Source organism: Sylvia atricapilla, chromosome 14 (assembly GCF_009819655.1).
Source record: "Sylvia atricapilla isolate bSylAtr1 chromosome 14, bSylAtr1.pri, whole genome shotgun sequence".
In the NCBI taxonomy this organism is placed as follows: Eukaryota; Metazoa; Chordata; class Aves; order Passeriformes; family Sylviidae; genus Sylvia; species Sylvia atricapilla.
Window position 1 is genome coordinate 7,857,552 of NC_089153.1, and position 27,183 is coordinate 7,884,734.

The 27,183-nt window shown below is 43.2% G+C and overlaps 1 protein-coding gene across 1 annotated transcript; it reads right to left on the bottom strand.

The window, feature by feature from the left end:
• LOC136367413 (organic cation/carnitine transporter 2-like) lies at positions 1–25,812 on the bottom strand. Its single transcript, XM_066328982.1, has 10 exons — positions 25,336–25,812; positions 16,752–16,855; positions 13,788–13,942; positions 12,219–12,390; positions 11,148–11,274; positions 7,061–7,161; positions 4,003–4,217; positions 2,575–2,757; positions 2,012–2,147; positions 1–1,459 (listed from the first exon to the last, which is right to left on the bottom strand). The coding sequence occupies exons 1-10, from the start codon at positions 25,726–25,728 to the stop codon at positions 1,372–1,374; spliced, it is 1,674 nt and encodes a 557-aa protein (XP_066185079.1). The 5' UTR covers positions 25,729–25,812; the 3' UTR covers positions 1–1,371.
• Between the last annotated feature and the right edge of the window lie 1,371 nt (positions 25,813–27,183).

Here is a 27,183-nt window from a genome sequence, read left to right on the forward strand (position 1 = left end):
TTTAGGCTACAAAGGTTTAGGCAGTTTATTATTATTGCCTTAATTTAACAAGACAAAACAAAATACAAGTGCCATGAGAGAGAAACCTTTCACCACTCACATTTGTCACACTGTAACCAGCATAGCACAAATGAGACTCTGTGTACAAATATATTGTATATTTAAAGAAACACAGGTAATGCCAAACTTCCATAGCACAAGGAACAATTTCTTGGCAGACTGTCAACAAGATATGTGGGTTTGCTGGGTGTTTTTTTTAACAGTTTAAAAGCAATTCACTGATTACATAAGTTAAGTGGAACTTAGACATCACACCAATCGTAGAGTTGACACTTAAGATTGAGAACCAGTGGTCAGAGACATATTCTGAGTTTTGTTCTCAGTACATTCCACCATGATCAATGCATGGTCAATGCAGTGGCATGATTAACATAAAAATTTACAACTAAATATATTAATTGTGTGCATGTGTATATGAGTGGGAAAAACACAGAACAAAGACAGAAGAATTGTTTCCATCATCCAAATTGCACAGAAAACATTAAAACAATTTACACATAAAACTTTCACCACACATTGGAAAATAATCCCAAACTAACACCATTCCCTTTACACACAGGTGAAACCATTTGCATTATTTAGAATAAATCCAGCCTAAAAAAAGGCCACATCCAAGGTCAGATGTAAACAACTTCACCAAGAAGGTACAGTTGAAATCCAGCATTGGAATCAAGTGAATTTTGTCAACAAAATTTCAGTGCTAAATACTTTGTGCAAGACAATCCCTTCAGTCTATGCTGAGTTAAAACATATCAGGTTAGAATTAATTTTCAAAATCTTTCTTTGCCTCTTTCTCAGTTTGGTAACAAATTCAGGACATGCAAAGTCATTTGAGTAAGATCACAGAGAGGCACGTTCTCATAAACCTTCACTAAAATAAATAAGTTTTCTGTCCAGAAACAGAAGTCAAGGAGCCGAAAGCAATGACCAACTTTTTCAGGCAATTTTTACCTCTTGATGTAAGCATTAGCTCTGGAGAAGGCTCACTGAAGAATCCAGGCACCCTGCCAACCCCTGAACTCATTTTCAAGTATCTTTCAGCTGAACTATACATGTAAAGTCACAAAGGATTGATCAGATTCTGCTCCATGGTACTACTGCATGAACACAACAGTGGCTGAAAAACCTTATCGAAGGCTACAAATTATTTATGTTCATATAAAAAGAGAATATAGGGAACACGGTGTTTAAATTAATAAATAAGGTTAAAATTACAGAAAACAAAGTGTTGCCACTAGCCCTTTCTAGAATAAATTTTAGAAGAAAAGTCCATTTAACTTTCACTTCACCAGGAAATACATAGGAGTTCCATCAAAAAGCTGTGCTTTTAAGAATCTCTGGATTTTCTTCTTCCTCCTTGGAATCCCTTGTGCTACTAGATGGAGGTCTGTATTCTAATCTGGAGGGCGAAGAAAGAAAAAAAAAAGTTATGAGAGATGAGAGAACTTAGCAAAAAAAAAAAAAAAATCTGAGTCCTGTCTGACATTACAGACTAATTTTAATATCCTGTTGACTTCAGTTGAAAAGGTCCCTTTCTTACCCCACATCTATGCTCATGTGTCATCTTCAGTCAGAGCCACGGCAAAAGGCCAAACGCTCTCAGTGCCTTTTAGATCAGCTGAACTAAACTGGAAGAGTTCAGCTCTTCCCCAGCACTTTGGAGACTTTCAGGACCTACAATGTGTTCCTATACCTTGATAAAGCAACACGCTTTTACAATGCGTTCCTCAGATGTACTTTTATTAAGTCATCTGAATCAAATTATAAATTTGGAGCTGAGAGATGTACACAAGAACATTTACACTTGGGAAGAGGGACTAAGACTTCAGCTAAGCTTTTGTATTTTCAACAGAGTAATATCTTTGCTGCCAAAACCAGCCTCTCCCTCTGACCATACCTAGGCAAGTCCATTCCTCAGAGCACAGAAGTGTTACGAACAGGTGGCACTTACCCTTTCACTCGCAGCATTTGATCAATGGTGTCGGGGAGAGGCATACCATAGCTTTCAGGCAGAAACAGTGTGAGAATTCCTGACAGCACAGTCAGGCTCCCCATCAGGATGTAAGGCAAGAATCGGTCATAGGCACCTAGTAAAACACACACACACACACAAAAATAAAAGCATAAGCTCTAAGTCTCTGATGATTGCCCAGAGAAGCTGTGGATGGCCCATCCCTGAAGTGTTCAAGACCACGTTGGACAGGGCATGGGGCAACCTGGTCTAGTGGAAGGTGAAATGAGATGATATTTAAAATTCCTTCCAACCCAAACCATTGTGGGATTCTGTGGTAATGGTTGTACCAAGGTACAGGGCTTTACCTGTGCAGGATTTGTGCTTTCAGTAAAAACAAAACTAACCAACTCCCATCACAGCCTGACATTCAAAGTGCATGTTGTTATAAATGTGGTTGTAGGTACTCAAGGGAGTGGGAATAAATGGCTGTAAGAAGTGTCCTTATTGAGGCAAGAGAATTGAGTCTGCAAAGCACCTCTGCAGCAGACCAGTTAACTCACCAAGGTAAACAAAGTAAGGTGAGAGGATGCTGCCCAGTCTGGAGGCCATGGAACTTGCTCCAACTCCCATGTTCCTTACTACTGTGGCATAGAGCTCAGCCGTGTAAACATAAACCATTGAAAAGGCAGACGTGATTCCAAACTTCCCCAACATCACCAGCAAAATAGACAGCCCAGTGAGATCTGAAATGCAAACACAGTGAATGAAGACTTGGGCTCTTGCAATTCTTTGTATCCCTTAACTCCTTTGTGTTTGTGTAACTCCTGCCTAATTAACTTCAGTACCTGGTATCTTTTTTCCCTGTAAATATCCGCAAACATAAGCAATGTTCTTTTTAAATTTTTTTCCTTTTTTAAATTACTAGAAGTCAACATTTCCATTTTCTCTTTGAGAACAGGGCTTCCTGCCAAGTGAGAAACAAGAAGAGAGAGACAACTGCTGAGATCCCCTTATGTTTCAGGGGCCAGACCAATGCTATTGCAAAAAAATGCCATATATCACTTTAATAAAAACATTCGAACCAAATTATTTTATTCTAGGTTTCCTAAAAAGCCTGTTTTTTCATTAACATTCTTAGATACATTCTTGGTTTCATTAACACTCTTAGCTATAATAATTTAATTATAGGAAGTTGGGTTGACTTTAACTGGGACAGTTAAGATTTGAAAATCAAAACAGATCATAGCGGTGTTCAATTGACTCAAAGAATAGGGGGAAAAAGACCACCAAACCTGAGAATGCAGCACACATATTATCTGCATAAACTAAGCAAGGCAGTTCTTGCATGTTCTCTTTTGTATATCTTTGATTTGTAAATGAGTCCTAGGCAGCAACACCTTCCCTTGTAGTCAATATCATTATCAGTAATGACTCTATAGCCCTATTAATCTAACTGGACTAAAGATACATATTGAGAGCCAATAAATGTTACCTGGTCCTTCTTTCCAGTAGCTATACATTATTTTAACTATCAACACTAATTCAGTACAAGCTTATCAAAAATACTTCCACAATGACTCCATTGAAAGTAACTCTTTAAACAAGCTATAAAGGCATCAATAGCTGTTTGGGATGTGAGTTCTGCAGCCCTTGGTAACTTCCACTTAGCAAATTCTGCTTTAGTGTAGTCCTGGTTTTACACCTCGACCTTACCAGGATACCCTGCCAGAGATGTAGTTTAGGGACAAAACCGGACTGCAACTCTAATCCCAACAGACCACAGAGCCAATGACCCACCTTTCAAACTGTATCTGGATGTTGTGGCAGTTACTTGTGCAGTAGCACTGAGAACCAAGGAAGAGAGGCAAAGATAGGACACGAGTATCTGTATTTAGTCCCCTCAGGACACTTTTCCTCCACATCTGCCCCGTGCACGGTACCGCACGTCACCTATCATACATATGTGAGATGAACTAACGGTTCCATACGTGAGGGCACCAGCTGAATGAAGAGAAGAACACAGCCTCCCAAGAATAACGCAGCAGCCATTGAGTACCGTCGGGGGAAATAGCGAAGCAGCAGCCAGGAGATTATGTAGGCTGGGACTTCAATCACTGCTGAGAGGAAGCAGTTCAAATACACGTCTCCGTGCAAGTTAGGTGTGTCAAGAGAAAGTCCAAAATAGCCAACTGAGATTATCATCCTGAAAGAAACAACAGCAGGGTCAAACAAATCTCTCTTCTTTTTTCATGTTGCCAGGAACCTCTTCCACATTTTCATCAAGGACAGAAATGGCTGTGTAAGGCAAATTCAGCATCTGGTAGACTTATTCACCTCTGAAGCACCTGAAGTGCTGATTTCAGAAACAGCAAGTTAACAATTAAACCATGTGGATGCTTTTGATCTTTCAGACTGCTTCTAATTTTAAAGAAAAAATATATTACCCTGGGAGGAAAGTGATCATTCACACTGCAGTACTGCAGTAGTTGCCATTACTATAGTTTATAGCCTTAACCTGAAAGTCTGAGCTAATGAATTTTACTGCTGCTGAGGCCTACAGCAGCTTTCCATTTATGTTTACCAGGGAGCTCTGGGTGGAGAGCATTGTTGCTGGGTCATTACGCTCCATGCTTTCTGTATAAAGACAGAGAGGAGGAGTATGGCATCCTGGCAGGCTCAAAGAGCCCATGATTTTCTCTGCCATGCTCCAACCTGGCTGGGCAGCATCCAAACCACATTGGCATGGCTGGTGCCTGGGCTGGTCAGTGCATCAGGACAGAGCTTGGTGACTGGAACTCTGTCATCTTAATTTCCTGCCAGATGACAGCTGGCTTCCATGTAATCCAGGGAAATACACAGCTGGCCTTGAGACAATTTCCCTGTCTTGGGAGATGCTGGGTAGAGAAGGTTAAGCTTAACCAACAAGTATAACGTGGTGAGTAAGGAAATAATGGGCAGTGAGTCAGGACATGTCCAGGAGCAAACATGAGGCACAGAACACTTGGCACTTCATCTCCACCAGCATCTACCTTAGAACAGAACCTGGAGCAAAATCACTGCACAGCACCAAGTGCACCACTGACAAAAGATTAGTTCTTCCTCTCTCTCACTGAATATTGGAAGAGCCTTCATGGTCCAGTTGCTTAAAATAAAGCTGCTTAGTGTACCTGGGAAGGTATGAAGTGACACAGCTGAGAGCTACCCCCTGCTGCTGTGGTGCCCTGCCCTAAACCATTCTTCTCAGAAGTAGTTCTGTACAGTTTTTCATACCCTGTCTCCTTGGAGTTACTTTTATACACAAACTGTAATGCTGGAACTCCCTTTTGGTATCAGATTGCCTTAGCTCATTACACTGGCAAACCTTAATATAGTTATATATTTTGTAGGAGAACTTCAGTGGTATTTACACGTCCTAGGGTGCCAAGAAGCCAAACTTCTTCATCCCTGGTGCAAACAGTGCAAAGGGAATAGTTTAATGGCCTGTTACTTAGTCAAAATAAATAAAATACTCAGCACTATGTAAAGGTGATATATTGCTGTCTGCAACTATCCTCTTTTATAGTCCTTTTTTTGTGAGAACTTTTAATTCATGATATAGAATATACTATCCGTATACCATGGGTTGGAAAACCATGTGCTGTGAGCAAGCACAGGATAGCATATCTTCATATATTGGGAAATTAATTTAAAGGAGATTAGGCCACTGACATACAAATTAGAATAGTGAAAAAATTGCCCAACCTAACTGAATACTTTTCTGCAAGAGGAGGTGTGATTGTGCAGGTCAACTGTACTTGTTTGACTCCTCCTGCCTATCATAAAACTTGATTTTTGATGTGGTAAAAAGCCCTTCAGTATAGGTTACTGAATCCAGTAGAATGGATTACATACTGTCATATCAGCGTTTCTCTCAGCTGCTTCATCCTACCAGAAATGCTGTTCAAACAGGTTTTGCCTTTGATTTCTACAGCCACACCACAAAACTGGCTGTGCCCAGAAGCTACTGCCCCTCATCAAGCAGATGAGGGGTAGGGCAGTCTTACTTCAAATCAAACATCAGAGTTAGTGACTGGATTTAAGAAGTAAGACATTATATAGACACTCTACTGACATTTCTGCAAGTAACCAACACTACTTTTCTTTTTGAGCTGGTTTTTTTGCACAAGTTCCCTTCTCAGTGTGTTTGTGGCCTCGTGCTTGGTGATGGGCCAGAGAATCTGGCTTAAATATAAGCTAAATCATCCTTTGATCTAAGATGCCACATCATCTTGTATGTGCTGGCAGGTCAGTGGACTGAACTCTGAGGCTCTGCCTCACTAAGGCACAGGAACATTGTTCAAAAAAACAGCATAAAGACTCAGTTGGCTCCCAAGCACTTGAGGGACCTTACTGGTTTGGTCATTAGGTACATGCACTAATTAAACCTCACGTGTACAGCCTCTGGCAGGTTATAAGTTACCCTCTCTGTTTACAGCTTTACTGAGATTTCTAATAAAGGAAAATAACAACCATTTAATCAAATTGAGCAGTAAGTATGGCTTCAGCTAGTGGAAATCAAGCTGAAGATGACAAGCAGACAAAGGAGACAACTGGAAAATACAGGGAAATCTCAGATGAGAACTTAAAAGGCAGCATTACCCCTGTAAGAGCCAATACAAAAGAAATGGAATGATTCTTCCCTAAATGAGGCATCATGTTCAGATCCCTGGGCAGAAGTTCTCTGACTGGGGGTAGGGAATGACTCATTCCTCTAAAAAGACTTTGTTACAGTCAGAAGAGCATTCCCCAAGGCCCAGGATCCAGCAGGATTCCCACACACCCATTGCCAGTGATTGGATTCTTGCTCAGTTCAGGATAAACCTGACTGTTTAGAAAGGAACACCAACCCAGATGTGCTTCTACACTGACACCAAAATGAAGAACCTATGTAACCAGAATTTTGTTGTTTCAGCCAGCTAGTCATTGATTTTTGAGCTGGTTTTGTCTGTATCTCTTCAGAATACCTTAGTATTTAAAGTTACATACTCCTGAATCACACTTGCTTACCAAAGAAGCACTGACATAATTGTGATAGTTAGGATATTTCGAGTTTTCATTAGATCCAAAATGGTGTATGTCTGTTGCTTCTGGGAATTCACATCTTGTAACTGTAAAAGAGCAAAGAACAAACAAAACATGGGAACTTTAAATTCCTGCAAAAATTATTATGAAACTAAGTCCTCCCACCACCTTTTACCTCAGTATTTTGATTTGCTGAAATAAATCCCCGACTTCTAACAAAACACATGTAAGAGCCAACTATTGTGAAAGCAGAAGCTCCTCTCTAATTTAAAGTCACTTAATATTTAGACTGAAACTCTCAACTCTCATGATCAGTGACAGGACTCAAGAAAATTGCATGAAGCTGAGTCAGGGAATGTTTATGTTGGGTATCAGAAAGAGGTTCTTCACCCAGAGGGTGGCTGGGCACTAGAACAGACTCCCCAGGGCAGTGGTCACAGCACCAAGTCTGACAGAGCCCAGGAAGCATTTGGACAATGCTCTCAGGCATATGGTGTGACTCTTGGGGTGTCCTGTGCAGGGCCAGGAGCTGGACTCGATGATCTGTGTGGGTCCCTTCCAGCACAGCACATTCTATGATTCTATAGTAATAATTTTCTTTGCCTGAGGCTTCACGAAACAACTTCTTTTTGCTACTCGAATTATAAAGCAACAGCATTAATTCACGATTTCTATGTCACTTCTGGAAGGGTTCTTACATCCAGCTTTGAGCACTGAACCTGGAGAATCAGGCGAATCAACTGCACTCACACCAGAAGAGAGTAACAAGGATGGTGAGAAAAAGTAGAGGGTTTCTTTAGCCTAAGGGCCAAAAGACCTAGGACATCTTAAAAGACACAGAAGAGTCTTCAAATATCAGGAAAAGTAAGTGATAAACGTCCATTGCAGACACAGCAACAATTAACAAGAATTGCTGCAATGAACTGCAGCAAGGCAGAGTTAGTAAATGATTACTCAAGCTGGACCTAAGAGTAATGTATTTAAACTGAGACAAACCGGCTAATGAGCTGAAAATTGCCCATCAATATCTAGTCTGTTTTTGAGATTATCTTCTAAGAGTATAAACAAAAAGACAACAAACTTCTCCTTTCCCCATTAAGCTTTCCAACCCTTCAACATAAAATCACTTCCATGTAAACAGTGCTAGGGTATTCATCCACGAAGTATGAGAACAAGTTTTGCACTTGGTAGGATTGTAAATTTTTTTTTTTTTTTTTAATTAGGACTTTATTTAGACTCGAAAGAGGGAGACCAATGGAAAGAGTTTTCAAAATATGGAAAAGGTGATTTAAGAGGACAAATCCCATTGATTAAAGCTACCAGCTCTGATAAAGCAACCTGGAGTTTCTTTAATCTCTGCAGTAACGTGAAAATTCTTTCCTAGTGACAGTTGGTTCTGAAGACCTGGATAATGAAATACCAGTCTAGTACACTCCAGATTTCTTTGCTTTCATAAATCCCATTTTCTACCAAAGGCAAACAGTCCTTTACCTTTTATAGGTTTCACTCTGCCTGAAGCCAAACTTACATCACCCAAGCTGTAGTCACTTCACAGCTCATAGTCCTTTCTCATAAATCACATGATCTTCCCTAAGCATTCTCCAGTTCTGCCACTATTTGTTGCCAAGAAAAAAAAAAACCAAACAAAACAAAACAAAGAAAGAAACAAGCAAACCATAAAACAAAACCAGGAAGAGAAAAATTCAGAGTCAGTTGATGAGAAAAAGGGTCCTTGCCTTTTTAAGAGCTGGATAAGCAGACAACATAATCTTTACCACGAGAGGCTCAAACAAGAAGCTATGAGAGAAGGGCAGGGAATCCAAAATGATGGCTTGAAGTTAAACCAATCATCCAAACATTTCTATCCCCTCTTAACCAACCAAGTCCTGTTTGTGCTCCGCAGCTGGTCTTTGATTTGTCACCTGCTGGACCTCAACTGGCTTGAAATCTCTGGAGTCAAAATTCTGCAGTTGCTGCTCTCCAACTGCACAGGTTTAAGAGACTTTCCAGCCATAAACTCAGGTGGCTCCTCCATCTCAAACACGCATTCCAAATGCAGGAAGGCAAAGGGCCAGTTGGATTTCTGAGAACCTCTCTGCAGCATAAACATAAACTTCTTAAACCCTCAAGAGGCTGTAAGCCTTCTGCTTTCCAGCTCTTCAGACAGCAGACACAAGAACAGCATAAACATACCACTGATGCAGAGGAGCTTTGCACAGATCTTTTGGCCACAATATTACTTTTACCTTAGAAAGCAAAGAGATGGACAGGAGTTCTGCATGTTCATCAAGCTCATTTTCCTTTGATGATCAGAAAGGTACTATGTTTTTGAAAGCTGATGTGCTAATGTCTGTAAATATACACCACATTCTCCAGCCCACCCTGCTACAACATCAGCATTTCCCCTCATCCAGCATTTCCTGGTACAAAATCCCTACTCTTGCCCCTGCCTTCTGCTCCTTCACTATCCAACTCCATTCAGAGAAAGCAAACACATCAGTGTTTCTTTCTAAGAACAAGAGAGAAGATTCTAGGAACAATGATCTTTGGCAGATGTTGGAGCAAGGGCTTATCTTCTGTTCTCCAGCTGCAGTGCTGGCAACAGATGAGTTTGCATGGCTACAGCATGAGAAAGAAGAAGAAGAAGAAGGAGAAGATGTATTCTCACAAAGATCCGGAGGAAAAGATATCAGAGTGTGTTTTCTTGGCACTCTTACTCTGTTCCAGTAAAACCAGGATGTTTGACCTAGTATCTATTAATAAGTCTGGACAAACAGCTTTGTCAGAACCTCAGCTGACTTCAACATAGGGGAAGCTGTTTCAATCTCAGTAGCAAGCACCTACAGTTTAATGGCTTCCCATTCTCCTTGGCTGAGAACAGAGGATGACTGAGGGAGGCTGTGATCCAGCGGGAGACCCAGTGGAGAGAGAGGGCCCTTACTTCCAGGCCGGAGCAGCCTGTCCCTGGAGGACTGCACCCTGTGGAAGAGAGACCCAGGCCACAGCAGTTTTGGGAGGACTGTCTGCCTGTGGGGTTCACATTTGCAGCAGGTGCAGTTTGGCTGCTGCTTGTGAGATTGGAGCCACACTGGAGAAGTTCACGGAGAGCTGTTTCCCATGGGAGAGACTCCATGGCCTCAGACGGGAAGGACTTCTCTCCCAGAGCAGTGGAAGAAAATCTCAGTGATGAACTGACCAAAAGCCCCATGCCCTGTCTCCCTGCACTGTCATTGGAAGGATGGAGGGCTGGAGGGGGAAAGGTGTTTTAAGGGTTTATTTTACTTTTCATCACCCTCCTCTGACTCTGAAGCAACTCTCACAGGTGCCTGGCATTGGGCCAGTGTCAAACCATGACAACGACAAGACACTGTCAATTGTTAACCAGCAATTGCCTAGTTGGAGATCTGTTGGAAGGTGCCCATTCTCCTGGAATATTCAAATAGTTTGTTTGTCTTGACTTTCCCAGGTCATGTTTCAATGTGTATGGAACTGCTTCTACACCTCAAGGGCACCCATCAGCTCAGACAAAGGGAAGATTTCCAGAGAAAACAGGAGCATGTAGCAAGAAAGAGATGGGAAAGATACCTGTCACTACTTCACCTGAAAGGGGCTCAAGTTTTGCTTTCCTTAACTTAAAGTTGAGTATGAATTAGAATAACAATATTTCCAATGTCACTGGCCAGGATTAGCCCTGTGTTAAGACTTATACAGTTATATTATAGACTGAATAAGCACAGAATCTGTTTGGTGCAAATAGTTACATCACTAAGCAGTAGGCACCTCAAATTCATTATCCTCCCCCAAAAAATAGAGCTTAAAAGGAAAAAGGGCAGCTGTAAACTGGATGAAAAATGTTTGCATTAGAATCCATGTTGGCACTCCCATGGGAATGGGATCACAAAGACTTTGCAAGTCTCAATGAAGGGAAAGGGTATTGTGCTTTTCAGCAGAAAACCATGATCTTTCACCCACTTGAGAGCACATAACATGGTGCAGGCATAACTCCATTCATCTGCATGGAATTAATTGCTTACATGAAGTCCAGCAAACAAAGGGACTAAACAGGTCTTACCTCACTAGGGTCAAGTATTACATCTGGAGCTGTAATGCCATTAGTTTTTGCAGCTTTTCGGATTATGTCTTCTGCCTCCTGAAACCTCCCCTGGGAGATGAGCCACCGTGGAGACTCCGGAATGACCCTGCAGAGAAGGTTCAGAGTAACAAGCCTCCATTTCCATAGAAAGAACTGCTGAAGGGACTAGGCAAGATCATTGTTCTAGGCAAGATCATCTCCAAACATGCTACATCTTGCAGGAATTAGTGCAGTGACAACAGAAATCAGATTTACAAGAGCAGACAAGTGTAAGGAACAAGACCAGAGTAATACGCCCTTATGGATTTCAGAAGTGCTGAAGGAATTAGCAGTGACTCAGAAAAAAGAGCAATCCAAAGATTCCAAGAATGGGATTAATTTAAGAAATTCAGAAATGTGAATACACAAGCAGCACACCGTACGTTAAGAAGCCTCCTTAGAGGCTAACACATATAAAATTATTAACTGTAAATTCTGTCAAAGAAAGGCAGGTCAGAGAGCAGAATTCCTCAGTCATTCAACTGCGTAAGAACTGAGATGGAAGCACAAACACAACTGCTACTGTAAGTGAAGGAACACTACCACCACGTGGACTATTTCAGTGTTACATGCTACTCAAAAGCAGTATTTTAACAACTACAGAAGAAAACAATAAAGTGCCACAGCCGTGCAGTTATGTAGCTTGTCATATCTAACAAAGCAGAGAACAACTGGTTTTTCCTTCTGCCCTTAGTTCACACATATACTTAAAAGCCTGTGGATTTCAGTTGGTGCAGAAGTATGAGTTTCATTGACCTGTTGTTTTTTTCTTTCTTTGCATGTGCAAGACTTAAATTTTACAGAAGCCTGTAGAAAATGGAGAATAGGTTTTTTGGGCATCAGTCAGATCACGTACAACACCACGGACTGACAGCTAAACAACTGGGAGAGTAATGGACAAAACATCCATTCTTCACCTCCCCATTCCTGAATTTCATTAGCTTCATCATTTTAAAAATCTGCAGACAGGACCTTCCAAAGACTAAAGTCTTGTAAGTTAGTTATACTCACCACCAGAGCGGGATGAAGAGCAGCCCGGGCAGGGTGAGCGCCAGCAGCAGCATCCGCCAGTCTCGGATGAAGAAAGCAAACAGAGGCAGCAACATGTAACCAAACGCATAAAAGATGCACACTCCCAGGGTGCAGAACAGCAGGCGGACTGATTTCCCTAGGATTTCTGTGCCTGCTCAAAACAGCAGAGGGATTGTTAGCATTTTAACTTAATAGCAACCAAGTCACTCAATAAAAATGCCCCTAGCAATTGGCTTTGAAATGCATTGCACTGCAGAGTTGTGGGATATAGCACTCTGCTGTCTAGTTGGAGAGGCACTACAGAGCTGCTTCATGCCATGATCCTGCACCAATGGAAGTAATTATATGTGTAAAAGAATGGGAACTGGGCCACATAGCATTTCTGTAGCTCAAGATGAAGGTCATATTTCTGTAATTTTACCTTTTTAGAATTTGACATTTTACCTGAGGAGCTGAAATCACTTGACATTCTCAACAGTTAAACATAGCTTGATCTCCAGAATCCTCTCCAGCTTATGAAGAGTGACCAGCTTCTTCAAAGAATAATTCAAAGGTGCCTAAACTAAGTTGCCAACCTATATCACCTTCTAAAAGACTATTTAACCAAAAAACCTCACAGTCTTTTGGGGTAGATATATATATGGAAGTCATGTTGTTCACAAAGATCAAGCTACTGTCAAGAGGAATTAAATGCATGAACAGGGGTCAGTGCTCCCCTCTGAAATGTTTTGGGACCTGCAAATCAAGAGACAGAGGAAAAAAATACAATCGTTCTTGCTTCCATGGAAATCAAAGAAGATGCCAGCAGTTGCAGCAGGCTGTGTGCAATGAGGTTAGCTGAGCACTCTTTCACCCCTGAACTGGCCTTCCTTGGCTCAAAAAGAATTTCTTGCCACCATTTGGTACTTTGGACAATGAGGCCACTGTAAATAATATTAATAATTTTTTAAAAAAATCTCAGATTCATGAGGTAATTCACATTCCCATGATTAAATATGGTCTTAGTTAGCTTGAAAGTATAGAAAGCAAAAGTCATTAAGACATTTAAATTTTTACTGTCAGCTGTTTAAAGAAGGTATCATAAAAATTACTCTACCTATCTTCTTTCTTTTGCAACTTTTAAATTAAACAGGTATTTAGGCCCTGAAATGGACATCAGAAATGCCTGAAAAATCACAGAACCATGGAATGGTTTGGGTTGGAAGGGGCCTTAAAGATCACCTAGTTCCAATCCCCCAAAAAATCATGTCTCACATGTATTATCTCTCCAACTAGAAGATGGACTTTATTTGAAATAGTCAGGACTTTATTTCAAAGTCAGTTTTTAGGGTTTTGCCTCCTTTAGGACAGTCAACCACAGAAATAATTCAAAGTGCACCTCTATCAGCTGGAAGCTTCCAAGGAGAAGAGAAATTATTCATGCATGGTGAGGCCACACTCTTAACAGTGTTGCTTGGCAAAACAAATCGACCTTAAGTCAGTACTGAAAAGGAGCAGGAAAAGCACAAGATGAAAGGACACATGCAGTGACCAGCAGGACTTTCATACCAAGAACAAATGCCGCCACGTAGTTAGATATCTGTCCCATGCCAACCAGCACAAACAACACTGAAAACATCTCCCAGCTGGTAGAGAAGACCTGTATGAAACTGAAGCCAGTCTGCATTGCCAGAGTTGCAAACAGCACATTCTTCCTGCCAAACCTTCCATTGACAAATTAAAAAAAAGAAAGAGAAGGGGAAAAAAATATGATTAAACAACATCAGGAATGAAATCTACAGAAACAGAAAAATAAAATTACTTATATGCATACTTAAGGGGATGCAAAACTTCTGCCAAAAGCAGAGGTTCAGGAAATGCACACAGGCACAATTATTTTAAACACATTAAAAACATCACTGGCCAAGATAAATTAATATTGAAAGGGCTGCTAGTTAAGTTGTCTTTGAGTGTATGCTGGAACAGTATTCCTTTCTTACTGACAGGATGAGCAGTGAAACAAATAATCAGGAACAAGTTACTTAAAGTGCAAGAGTATCCAATTCTTCTCCTCCAAGGAGCACAGTCCATGACACAGATCAACACCGTAAGAAAAGAAAAAGGAAAGGCTTCTGGAAGAGAGGTAAAGCTCAGATTTGGAAGATGCTATTGGCAGTCAGTGATCCCATGACACAATCTTCATTCCCTTTGGTTTAAAAATGAACAAAATTAATGGATTCTAGAAGACTTCCCGATCAAGTATTAAAAAAACCCCACCCAAAACCAAAGAGAAAAGAAATTAAACTAAACTCAACCCATCAAGCTGCTGTAGGAGCAGTTGCTGATGTCCTGGCCCAGGCAGCCTCACACTGCTGGGACAGGATGTGCTGAGTGCAGGTTTCACAGCTCCAAAGCCTGTGCTGACCTGCAGGTCCACAGCTGGTGTTGTGGGCATCAGGTGGGCCACAATGCATGAGGAACAGACTGTTACTTGAAACCCCCAAATATTTTGTCAGCCTTCATGTCTCAGGCTCACTGCAGGCAGCAGAACACTGCAGGCAGCCTTGCTGGAGCATTCTCCTCATGGAGAGAAGAAGCTCCTAACCAGGAGCTTGCTGTCCTTCAGTGGCTACAAGTAACTGGATGGGCTGCTGTCGCTCTAGGTTTTCTTGCATTCTGAGTGTTTGCATTTTGGTAGTGGAGAATCCCACATAGCCTCATGTAAACTATGTATTGTTTACATATTTTTTTTTTAGTAAGAGTCTTGTAATTGACGGTGATGTTCACCTATGAAGTCAAAGAGGTGGCAACCCCTGTAGCCAATCTTTTGCCTTTTAATGAAGTGTATATATATGGAGTCAGAGAAATAAAAGAGAGAGCTTTCCTACTTGACTCCTGCTGCCTACCTCATTCTTTTGTATCCCTAATGGCAACAGGCTGCCCCGATGGCCTCCTCACCTGCATCTGGTGAGGATCTGTGCTACCCTGGGAAGGAGCTGCAGGAGACTGCCAGCAGTGTGAAGGTACGAAGCTCATGGATTCTGGCACCAGAATAGCTCCTGCTTCACCTGCCAGGTAGCCACCATGGGAGACACTTAGGATCCTTGTAGCAGACAAAGAGCTCTTTGGAAAGAAGCACCTGAAGCTTCTGAAGCAGCAGCACCAGGAAAAGGTGGTGAGAGACTCCCCAACAGGGAAGAGGGGCATCACCTGTCACAAGGGAGGACAGCAGGAGGGCATGGTGTCAAGCCAGCTGAGATCATGGGTTGGGGTTAGCAGGGAGGTCTACACGGGTGGTGGGTGTCTGCTGCAGCCACCTGCTCAGAAAAAAGCCAACAGGGCCTGCTGCAGAGCACCACAGGAAACCTCCTGGTGTCCAAAGGCACTGGCCATCGTAAGGGCTTTGCACACTCCAGGACACGCTGGAAGGACAAAACCCAGGAGGCTTCTGGAACTCATTAGTGATGACTTCCTAACACAGAGGGCTGAGGAGCTGACAGGGGAGACACTGCTGGACCTCACGCTTGCAAACAAGGGTGAACTGACTGGGCAATGAAGGGCAGCAGCAGCCTGCTGGCTGTGCAGTGGTAAAGAGCAGGACTGTGAGGGGAGGAACACGGCAGAAGGCAGCATCACAGAGACAGCAAACACTGGCCTGCCCAGGGATTTTCTTGGAAGAATCCATGGCATACAGCTTTGGAGAGAAGTACAGGAGACCTGGTTAATTTTTAGAGATCACGTCTCTAAGCTGGAGATTGGTCCAACTCAGTAGGCAGGAAACTATGAAAAGGTCCAAAATGATGTCACAAGATATGTGGCATAGAGATTATGTTCCAATGAAACAGAAACTTTGCAAGTATCAGCAAATTAGAGAACCACATATTGTTCTCAGGGAATCAGGAAGACAGCACACAATGCATTGCACACCAAAAGCCAGGGAGAGAATCAGAAAAACCGAGTTTTACAAAATACAAACAACTGCTGGCATCACAAAAATTAATGGTGTCTTCCTCTTTTTTAATGTTTGAAAGTCTTGCTTCTCTGGAGTACAGAAGAACAGCATTTATGCTTCCACAAACACAGATCATTGGACTGTATTTGATGATGAGAAAGAGCAGCTATAACTATTTATAAGAAGAAAAATCCCAATTGAACCTAAAAAAAAAGGAAAACCAAGCCTCAGGGATCCTTCTGAGCATAGTCCAAAATAAATAGAAAAGGATGTTAGTAATCAGATTTTTCCAGACAAAACTTATCTCCTACACCTGTTTTCTGGCATAAAAACCAGAGTTTGCTGCAGAGTGATTTCATTGCAAGAACAAACAGATGTAGATAACAGCTACTAACAATCTTTGTAACATTCTGTTCTAGTTCAGTGCATTTCTCTACACACTCTGTATACGCTCAGGTTAGACAGTCACAGAACAAAGACATGTTAGCAGTTGCAGAAGGACACTAGTAGGAAAGCTGACATACAAGAAATGCCTACAAATGAGCATCAAAGAGATAGCAGCTCTGGTGTATATACTTTACTTGTCTGAGAGCTGTCCTGAGATGAAAGATCCCAGCAGGACACCCACAAAGAACAGGGAGGTGCTCATGGGTCCCTTCCAGTCGTTGGCACATACGAGATTCCACTGCAGGGAGAGAGAATTGGAAAGTCTTTTAATAAACAGGATTTCCCCTCCCTCCTAAATTCTGCTGAGCTGAGTTTGGAAGGAGTGATAACAGAATTAGAGAATAATTTGGGCTGTAAGGGGCCTTAAGGACTGTCTCATTCCAACCCCCTGCCATGAGCAGGGACACCTTCCACTATCCCAGGTTGCTCCAAGCCCAGTCCAACCTGGCCTTGGACACTCCCAGGGATGGGACAATCACAGCTTCCCTGGGTACCCTGTGCCAGGGCCTTACCACCCTCACAGGGAAGAGTTTCTTCCTAATATCCAGTATAACCCTGCCCTCTGTCAGTATGAAGCCATTCCCCCTTGTCATGTCATCGCATGACCTTGTAAACAGTTCCCAGACTTGATTTCCCTGCATATAGTAATGTTGCCCATTAAAAATTCACATTCCTAATCTAAGAAAAATTGAACTATAGAAACAATAATATGAAAGAAAAAGCCTCTTTATTACATTTTAATATAGTTTTGAGAGACAGGAGACTGCTTACTCTTCACTGGGAATCTAACTAACCTCAACTGGAATCTTTGAAATACAAATTGAAATACACACCTAACAAAGATTTCCAGAATTAAAACAAAAATGAGGAATAAAGGAAAATATTTATTGAATGAAGTCTTCAATAGTTTTTAAGATCCTACCCAGTTCAGTCAGATGTTTTTGAAACAGAACTCATGTTATTTTTCCATCTACATAAACAACTATTATTAAAAGACTTTTAGTTCTATTTTGGTTACCTGGGGGGGAAAGTGTGTAAATATTAGAAGAAAGGACAAAACCCAGCAGGGATGCCTCATCCCCTCCTTCACAGCTATGTTCTCACTGGAGGACATAAAACCAGTTTCCCAGAGCTCCCCCAGTACCTGCTGCCAGAGAGCAAGGAGCTGCAGCCCTCAGGACAGGAACTGGGAGGCAACAGGTACTTCTGATGTGATATCAAACCCTCCTGAGTGTAGTTATTCAAACAGCTCCCTCAAGGCCCCTTCTGATGTTTTAGCAATAGAAAATTCTAGGGTTTAATCTAAGACCTAAAATTAATCTGTATTAAAAAGGCCAAAATGAAAATATTCACCCTGACCTGAATAATTAATCCTCCTTGTCCCCCAATTAGAAATAATTCAGTGTATTTTTTCAGTTCATTGAAGGAAACACCCTTCAATACTTTGATCTGCTCAATAATAAACACAGAGCAGTTGCTGTGTGTTCCAGCTCTCCCATCCATCTCATCTGCAGTCCCACCCATGGCAATGTTGGTGTTTCACTGTCTGCCAGTCCCATCTCCTCAGCACTAAGCCTTTGACTCCAGGAGTCTCACAGCCTGTTAACAGTCACGCTACAACTACATCCTAGTCCATGCTTTAAGGCTGGAGGATCACTTAAAACTATGCACAGAATGAATAACACCAGCAGTGGCCTTCCACTGCCAGATTTCCGTGTCAAAATGCAACAGAGCCATTGCTTATTTCATGGAATAGCATCCAGTTTTGAATTCAAACTGGGAACTGTTCCAGAGATGAACTATGACATTCACACGGGCTACACTCTCATCAGCTGTCTAACTTTAGCTGCCAGCCCTTTCATTATCTTATATTTATAAAACAGTCATCATGAGTATTATTTTTAAGGTTAATATGCACCTTTTTCCAATTTGTAACTGTATTCAGGTCATTTCGTAATCTCTCCATTGATAAATCTGTTTGTGTCTTTATGTCTGAAAAACCTCTCCTTCTATCAGGTTTCATAACCCTCAGCATTTCCTCCCCAGGCCTTTCCAGCCTCACAGCACCTGCAGCTCAGGTACCAGCACTCCAGCACATCCCACCAACACCATTGATTAGGCATCATTACAGAAGTTCCTTCCAGAACTGCAGCTTTCTAATGTGTGAACAAATGTATCCCACTCATGGTAAGGAAGTGAACTTACTACAGCTATCAATATGATTTAGATCATGAACTATAATTAACATTTATAGTTAAATCTGTATCATTCATCAAAAGCTATACTTCATTATAGATTAAAGAAAGCTTGAGCCTTTCTGTCAAGACCACAGAAGATAAGCCAGCTAGGAAGCTTCAGTAAAACATACCTGGCAACTTGGAAATACCAGCAAATGATTGTTATCAAATTTATAATTTATACAGGGCAAAGGTTTCAGTGGTTATCATATGCCTTTATATGATAATACCTACCAGAGAAACAAACACCACAAATACAAACCCTGATGTTACAAAGACTTGCCTACTCACAAAAAGTTATTTTTGTATCAACTACTGCAGTGAGAACTAAAGAACTATCCTCAAGAACTAAAATCTGTCTTGGTGATCAGTCTGTCATAACTGAACAGGTCACTACTTTCCAGCAGATCACCCTGTGCCTGTGAGTCCACCATCTCCCTTCATCTGTCCAACACCCTGCACTTTGGCACATGGCTTGCACAACATTTGGATTTACAGACACTGGCATGTTTGTGTCCTATAACAAACATTTTCTTCAGATCACTGAGGTGGAGACCTTTCCTGGAAAAGTTCATGGTATTAAAATGTTTAGCACAGCCCTGCCAAAACCTTCTTGCATTGGCAGGTGGGAACATACTGGGCATTCAAATGTGGCAATGATTACAAACTTGTTTTTTTGGCCTCTCTGTTAAAGCACAGTGAGGAGGTGCTGAAGACCACTTGAACCAGGCATCACAGTGAACTTCAACATCAAATTCCTAAAGCAGAACTACCTTGGTTGTACAACACCAGTTATTTACAGACTCCACAGAAACACAACAATTAGAACAAAGGGATTTTAAGGTCTGTTACCCTTTGCCCCAGTTAATAAATCTCAAAGTCTTCAACTTATTAATGACACACCTACAAGGTCTATTACACTGCTTGTCAGTGATGATGGCATCATCCTTCCAGAATCATTTTGCAACCATACCCATCCCTCACCTGCACGTTGTCCAAGAGGAAGTCACCAAGGCATCCCTGCTAGATCAGCATGGCAAAGAGCAAGTGTCCAGGAGTAGTTACTAATTAAACCCTGCTGCTAGCAGTGCTGTTTGGACACAGCATACTGTGACCTAGTGCTCTAAAATCATGTGCTGTTTTCACTTCTTAGTATCATTCGAACTAGCCTGCTAGCTGCAGCAGTCTTGGCCCCAGTGAACAAGGTAAGTTAACCTTGACAAGGTATCTCAGCTTCAAACAGGAGAAAACCATTTCTGCTCTGTTTTCCAAGAGCAGCTGCTGCTGCTGTGAAGCACTGAGCTGCTCAACACTGGTACCCAATGGAACAGAGCGTTCTTGATCTATTTTGTTATAACTTTAGGACATCTCTGTTGCAGTTTAAACTTGTCTTCTTACTCACAGACATTTTGTGATTTTTCTACTTCCCAGGCAATTCATCAGGTTGGGGTGATGTCTGCCAGCAGCCTCACACCCAACATAAATGATCCCTTGTGTGCAGGAGTTGAGGTGTGCTTATGCATCTCTGTAAGCAGATTTTTGTTTGATGCCAGTCGCTGGTGAGGCAAGCAGGGAAGAGGGGATGGGGAAAAGAGGACAGGCTGTGGAGATGGCCAGGGATGTGGACAGCTTGGGTTAGAAGGCAGGGGGACCAAAAAGGAGAGGGTCTGGAGCAGCTGCTTCTCAAGCACAGGTTTGGGGCCCAAGTATGAAACAGTCCCAGGCACTTACAGTTTTCACTTAAACACCTCTCCAGGAGAGCACTTTCCAAATTCTGCTTAATCTCTCACATGCCAGCTGCCTGGAACCATGTCTCCAAATCCCTTGCTAGAAAGGCAAGCCCAGTGACAAAACTGAGAAGAATAAAAACTCTATAAACTACTCCATCAGCTCTTCTCCCTCCCACAATCTCAAGACCCTTCCCTAATGCCATGACAAGAACCCTAAACAAAGCTGGAATGTGGCAAATACAAAACTCCAAGAGCCTTGCCTGGTTATATTCCTGTTCTACAAGGAAAAGCCTTATAGACAAAACAATTTTTACAGCTACAAGATACTTTGTGTTCCCGTTCCTTTATTTTTTTAAACTTTTCCTGTCTTGCTGAGAATAACACACATAATTTAAAAATTAAGTGGCTAGTTCCACATACTAATATTTTCTTTTTTAAAATCAACATGTTATCAAGACTTTTTGAAGCTAGGCCAGTACCCTGTATTCCCTCCTTCCAGTCAGCAAGTTGAAGCAGGTTCTTCAAAAAATCTCAGTCTCACAACCAAGTACTGACAACCTTTGATTCTGAATCTGATTTTGTTTGTATCTATCCAAGTATTCTCTGCTTACTTGAAAGCTGTGAGTGTTATTAAACACCCTTTCCTCTAAAAACACATTTGTATATTCCAGATACTTAGAAGGTCTAGAGGTTACATTGAAACTTATTATCTAAAGCAAACAGGAGTCTGTGTCTACAAAATACACATTCTGCTTAATTTTCTCTCCTCTAGTTGTTTTACAATTTTACAGAGACAAAACTTGCATAGAACAGGAAGGAAATTGCCAAATATTTTACAATTCCAGTGCAGAAACTGAACTGTTTCCCATACATCACATTTTTGACACGGTTGGAGAAAAAGGAAACAGGGCACTGCCATCACCTGAGGTGAGTTTGAATTTAAAAGTAAAGGCAACATAAAGGGAATTTTACCTTGTCGCTAACTGTCCACAGTGCCTCTAAAAGGGCACTGCTTCCATTTAACAATATCAACCTCAGGCCTATTGTTCTTTAACAATACTAATCTCACTTTGTATTGCAATGTCAGAAATACGTCTACTTTGTACAATTCTGAACACTACTGTATGATGTGCTTTTTAAATCACACCTTGAAAAACCCAGCATTTCACAAATACCTGAGTATATCTGTCAGCCATTTGTATTTACTTATTAAATGAAAAACAGACTTTCTTTTCCTTTTTCCAACAAGACTAGCAATATTAAGCTTTTGCAAAGCTGCAAACAGCTTTTTCAGCTCCTGGGGCTGCGAAGTTACGAGTATGAACTTCAGCCACAAAGATAAGCAGATATTAACTTACAACAATAAAAAACAAAGCACATGTTTTAAAAGATCACAAATAATGGAGGTGACTGACATAAATGAAGAGTTGGGTGGGAGCTGAACCTAGATGACACAGGGTGGATTTACAATTCAACTGCTGGCTCCACTCCTGAACAACAGCCTGGTCTAGTGGACAGTGTCCCTGCCCCTGCCAGGGGGGTTGGAAGTAGATGATCTTGAAGGTCTCTCCCAACCCAAACCATTCTATGATTCTATTGCTCTATACATTACAATGTCTAGCATAAGCCTGTGTTTTTATTTTGGCAAAGTGAAACAATATATGCCTCTGCCTTCCAACAGGGTGAACATCAAAACCTCTGTATAACCTGCTGTGCCACAGAGCCCATTTGTGTCCTCCACACATCACTGCTGCAGCCTCTCTCCCCTGGCTTCCTGAAGCCCTGGCAGCACCCCCTCATCTCCAGGGACTGTGCTGTGACCGTACAGCAGAGCACTTGGATCCCTGGGGTGTAGGGAATGGAAACCTCTGGGCCCCTGTCTCTGCCCAGAACTCTCTCTCTGAACACCCACACAGATGGAGCACCAGGCCTGTGCCAAGCCTCCAGGCACCCCGCAATTCCCACCATGTGCATCCTTCCTCTGCAAAAGCCAACAGTCCCTAACGTTTGCCAACAGCAAAACAGACACAAACCGTGCAAATCTGGCATACATCACCTGCACTGATTTCAAACTGATGAACAATACAACAGCTTTTTAGAAGCTGAGGATGAATATGTGTATCCAAAATTCAGCGTCTGTTTGTGGTTCACTGTTTAAGAATTACTCTTGTGTGAACCAAAATGTTCTGACTGATGTATCATCTAACACATCATTATATCATATTTCTAGTGCACTCATGCCCTTAACTCCACTGCTCGATCTACTCCCGGTTATTCACAACAGCCATGACTGGCAGAAGTTAATCTTTGCCCTTAATTACTCCTGGTTTAGTCCTTTTACTACCATGAAGTATGAACTTTTACTACTCCTACATTCATTTTTTACAGGAACTGTGGAGGAATCAGAATGACACAGTTGGCTTCTTGTGCCAAAATAAAGCCCTTCTTATGCCCTGAGCTACAGCATTTCAAAAAGTAAAAGACAGAAAAGGATTTTGTTACGCTGGAGCTGGTTAAATACTGCAGACTGGCTAATAACAACCTTCTGTTGTTAGTCTGTGAGAAAAGAAAGTCTCTCTTTAAGTGAGAGAGAACTGAATGTTTTAAGTCTCCCCTGAAAAGCAGAACCATAAACAAGGTTTCTCTAACGTCAGGAGAGATTCAGCAAAAACCTTTCTTAAAAAAAAAATACCCCTTCCCCCTCCCAGTGTCAGCTATGGAAATCTGGGACAAAGGTCCTCATGATTATTCAACAAGTCAGAGATATGCAAATAAACACAAGATTAGTTAATCATAAAAGCAACACCACCAAGCCAAGAAATTAAACAAGTTAAACACTGAAAACCTGCAAGTGTGTGAAAGGTCACAGCTCTTGCAAAACTCCTGCAGAAGCATTATTATTAGAGAAGAAGAAAATACTGCTTCAGTGCATGATGCCTGGGGCAGACACACATTGCCTCCCACAGACACGGGACATGTGCCAAGTCACACAGACAACGAGCCAGGGCTGGGGCGTCTCAGCACTACGTGAGCAGCTCCCTTTTCTTATAGGTAGTAAAACTCCTGGATGACACTCCAATAGCTCGAGACATTTTAATTAACATCAAGCCAAAGCTGAGTGAAGCTCTAAAGACAAGGCACCATATCTAAGCCAGGATAACCATCACAGCACTCAGAACAACGCCCGTGTGTTCGCCTGCCCAGAAGATGCCAACTGCCTTACACTGCCCTGAGAGCACTCAGCCTTTTACAACAGTGTGTTTCAGCAAGGACTGGAGCTGAGAAATCCTGAAAGCTTTCCTCTCGAGGAAGACAGCAACTCTTTAGAAACAGATGAGGCAATGCCTCGTGCCACTTGTCAGAATCATTCAAACCCTTGACCGAGTTTCCATCACCTCCAGTGTCCCCATTTCTAATCCTCCCTTGTGCTGCCACGGCTCCTCTTCCATGTTCCCCAAGTCACCTTAGTCCCCTGTGCCCAGATCAGCTTATGGTCATTTAGTACTCACACCCATCAATACTCAAACACTGACCACAACACATTTTGCAAAGCAAGAAATTGTGGCAGATTTCTTTGGAGCTCTGCCTCCATAAAATTCACGTCCAGGCAATGGGACTGTACAACCTTTGTAAGCCTCCTGAAAAAGGCCTATACTTGTATTGAAATGCAAGTATTCATCAAAATCCATTTCCTTGCTTCCTAAGTCAACCTGCCCCTGTGGGTCTGGACACCTTTCTTCTGAAACCAGACTGACAATCAGCACAGCTTCACCTCTGGTTGGTTGCCCACACCCCAGATGTGACTCAAGCAGTGTTTACCTGCACAGAAAAAAATGACCTGTCCCAGCAGGTGAGCACAGAGATCAATGCAGAGACACTGTGAGCACACGGCAAAGTTCAGGGTCCTTTGAATAAAGCATCAAACCAGGACTCCCCAACACATGCATCTTGCACAACTCAGGGTGACTCTAAACCGTGACAGTGGTGACAGATTGGCACAGGCTGCCAGAGAAGCTATGAATGCCCCATCCCTGCAAGTGTTCAAGGCAAGGCTGGACAAGGCTTGGAACAACCTGGTCTAGTGGAAGGTGTTCCTGCCCATTCCAGGGGGCTGGAACTAGATGTTCCTTAAGGCCTCTTCCAACCCAAACCACTCTGTGATTCTATGAGTTCTACCACTTTTATTTTTTTAAAGAAAGAAAACAATGCTGTTGATCTCGAGTTCAAAGAAACATCTCTGTCACGCCAAGCAAGCTGAACCCAGTGCTGACCCTGCTGCGGCTCCTTGCACAGATACCTGATGAACCAAGAAGCACTGGGACAGTGTGACCAGTTCCGCTGGGTAAGGCAACAGGCTGCACTTGGAAGCTCATTATAGAAACAGAATGTTAAGGGATTGGAATAGACGTTAAAGATGATCTAGTCCCTGCTATGGACAGAGACACCTCCCACTAGACCAGGTTGCTCAAGGCCTTACCCAGCCTGGCCTTGAATATTGGGGATCTACAACCTCCCTGGGCAACCTGTTCCAGTGCCTCTCCACCCTCACTATAAAAAATTCCTTCCTCGCTCTTATGCAAATGAAAGTGAACAGAAGCCCTCCAAAAAAAACTCGGCACGTCAGGTTTGGCAGCAGATCAATGCACGGGCAGACACCCCAGGACACGGCGGAGCTGCAGGGGTACTGCGATCACCGCACGCTTCTCCCCGGGGCTGCCCGAGAATCCCCTCCCGCTCCCGCGGCCGCGCACCTCGGTGACGATAGTGGAGTGATAGACATCGCGGCTGTACTCCCAGCCGTCCAGGCACGGCTCCTGCTCCAGCGCCTCCAGCTCCACGTCGGAGCCGGGTCGCAGCCCCAGCGCCGAGAAGTTGGCGAGCGCGGCCAGGCGGTAGCGGCGGCAGCGGCTCGGCTCCTCCTGCCCGCCCCGCAGCTCCAGCGGGATGCTGGCGTTGCGCCACTCGTCGCTCAGGTTGGCCCCGCGGGGCACGACGCACCGGTGCTCGGGCGTGCCGGCCAGGAACACGATGGAGAGGCCGTTGAAGCCATTGGGAATGATGCTGGCGCTGAGCAGAAAGAAGACGAGGCGCTGGAAGCGGCCCCATTCGCCCAGGAAGGCGGTGGCCGCATCGTAGTCGTGCATGGCGCGGCGGAGCTGCGGCCGCCGGTGCCGCGGCTCAGTGTGGCGCGGGCAGGAAGCGGCGGTCCCGCTCGGCCGCGGGGCGCAGCGCCATGGGCCGGCCCGGGGGCGGGGTGTGCCGGCGGAGGCGGCCCTCAGCGCTCCGCCCGGGGGCGCGGCGGGGGCTCGGCCGCGCTGGGCCGGCGGGGCCGCCTCCAGGCTTCTGCCGCCCTGCTGTGATACAAACACGGGCTGCGGGAGGCCGAGCCGGAGCCTGCCCGCTCCGGCAGCTGCTCCCGGCCCGCCATGCGGGGCTCTGCTCCGGGCGGGCCTCACCCCGGCACCGGGCCCTTCCCGGCTCCCCGCCGGCCCGGCTCTGAGGGACAGGTCTGCCCTTCGTGACTGGTGGTCAGGAGCGGCCACAAATACAGGCATCGGATCCCGTATTTACTGCCCAAAGAATTCAAAAACCAGCGTGGAGATGAATTATAGTCAGTGAGGTTGGAAATAACCTCGCGGATCAGAGCGTCCAAGACGTGACTGAGCAGCATCTTTTAACTAACATCATGTCACCGAGTGTCTCGTCCAGTGTTGGCTCAAACAGCTCCAGGGACAGCGACCCCCTCCCAGGGCAGCCCATTCCCACCGAATGATACTCACATTGGGAACCTGCCCGGGGTTCTTCGATAAAACCTTGTTTGGGGTAAGTCCCAGGTATGAGGCAGGAGTCGTCATGAATTGTTCTGCTCGTTATCGCAAGTTCAGCAGTTTAAAGGGTTCCTCGTTTCACTCTGTAGCACCTTCCCACAGCTGCCATCGTCACTTCAGCAGGCTCAGCTAAAGCTGTAAAAAAGCTTTCCTGGCCCTGACACTATTTTTCTAGGCAATGCACACTACATGCTTGACAAATAATAAATCTAATAAATAATATTCTAATCTTAAGCCCCAAATCCCAGCTCAGTACCAAGTGGCACCAAGAGTCCCGCAGATGTCAGTTCAAAAGCTGAATTGTATCACTGCAGAAATTTGGTCTTGCTCTTCATAAGGCTAATTCACATTTTCAAGTGGCTTTTTATGGCTGATATTTTTCCCACCCCAAGTGATTTTAAAAAATAGTGTACTTTTTATAGCATTTTTTGAACACTTGCATTTAAAATGATCGTTTATCCTGGGCTGGAATTGCACAGCTGTGAAAAATCTCAGAGGTGGAAAATGAATGATATAATAGGAGTTAAATCATAAAATCATCCTTAAGCCTGACCAGGGTCAGCTTCCAGGGATTTGGAGGTGATAGGTAGAAAAACTGAACTACACCATCATAATCTTCCCAAGTGGAAAAACTTAAGTGGCAAAAGAGTCTATTTTAGGATTTTTTTTTCATGCCTGATCCTCACTAAGGACATTTATTTATTTATTTATTTAAAATCCTTGGCACCAAGTGTTTAAATAGAATCTTCAAACAGAATCCACAGAAGCAGC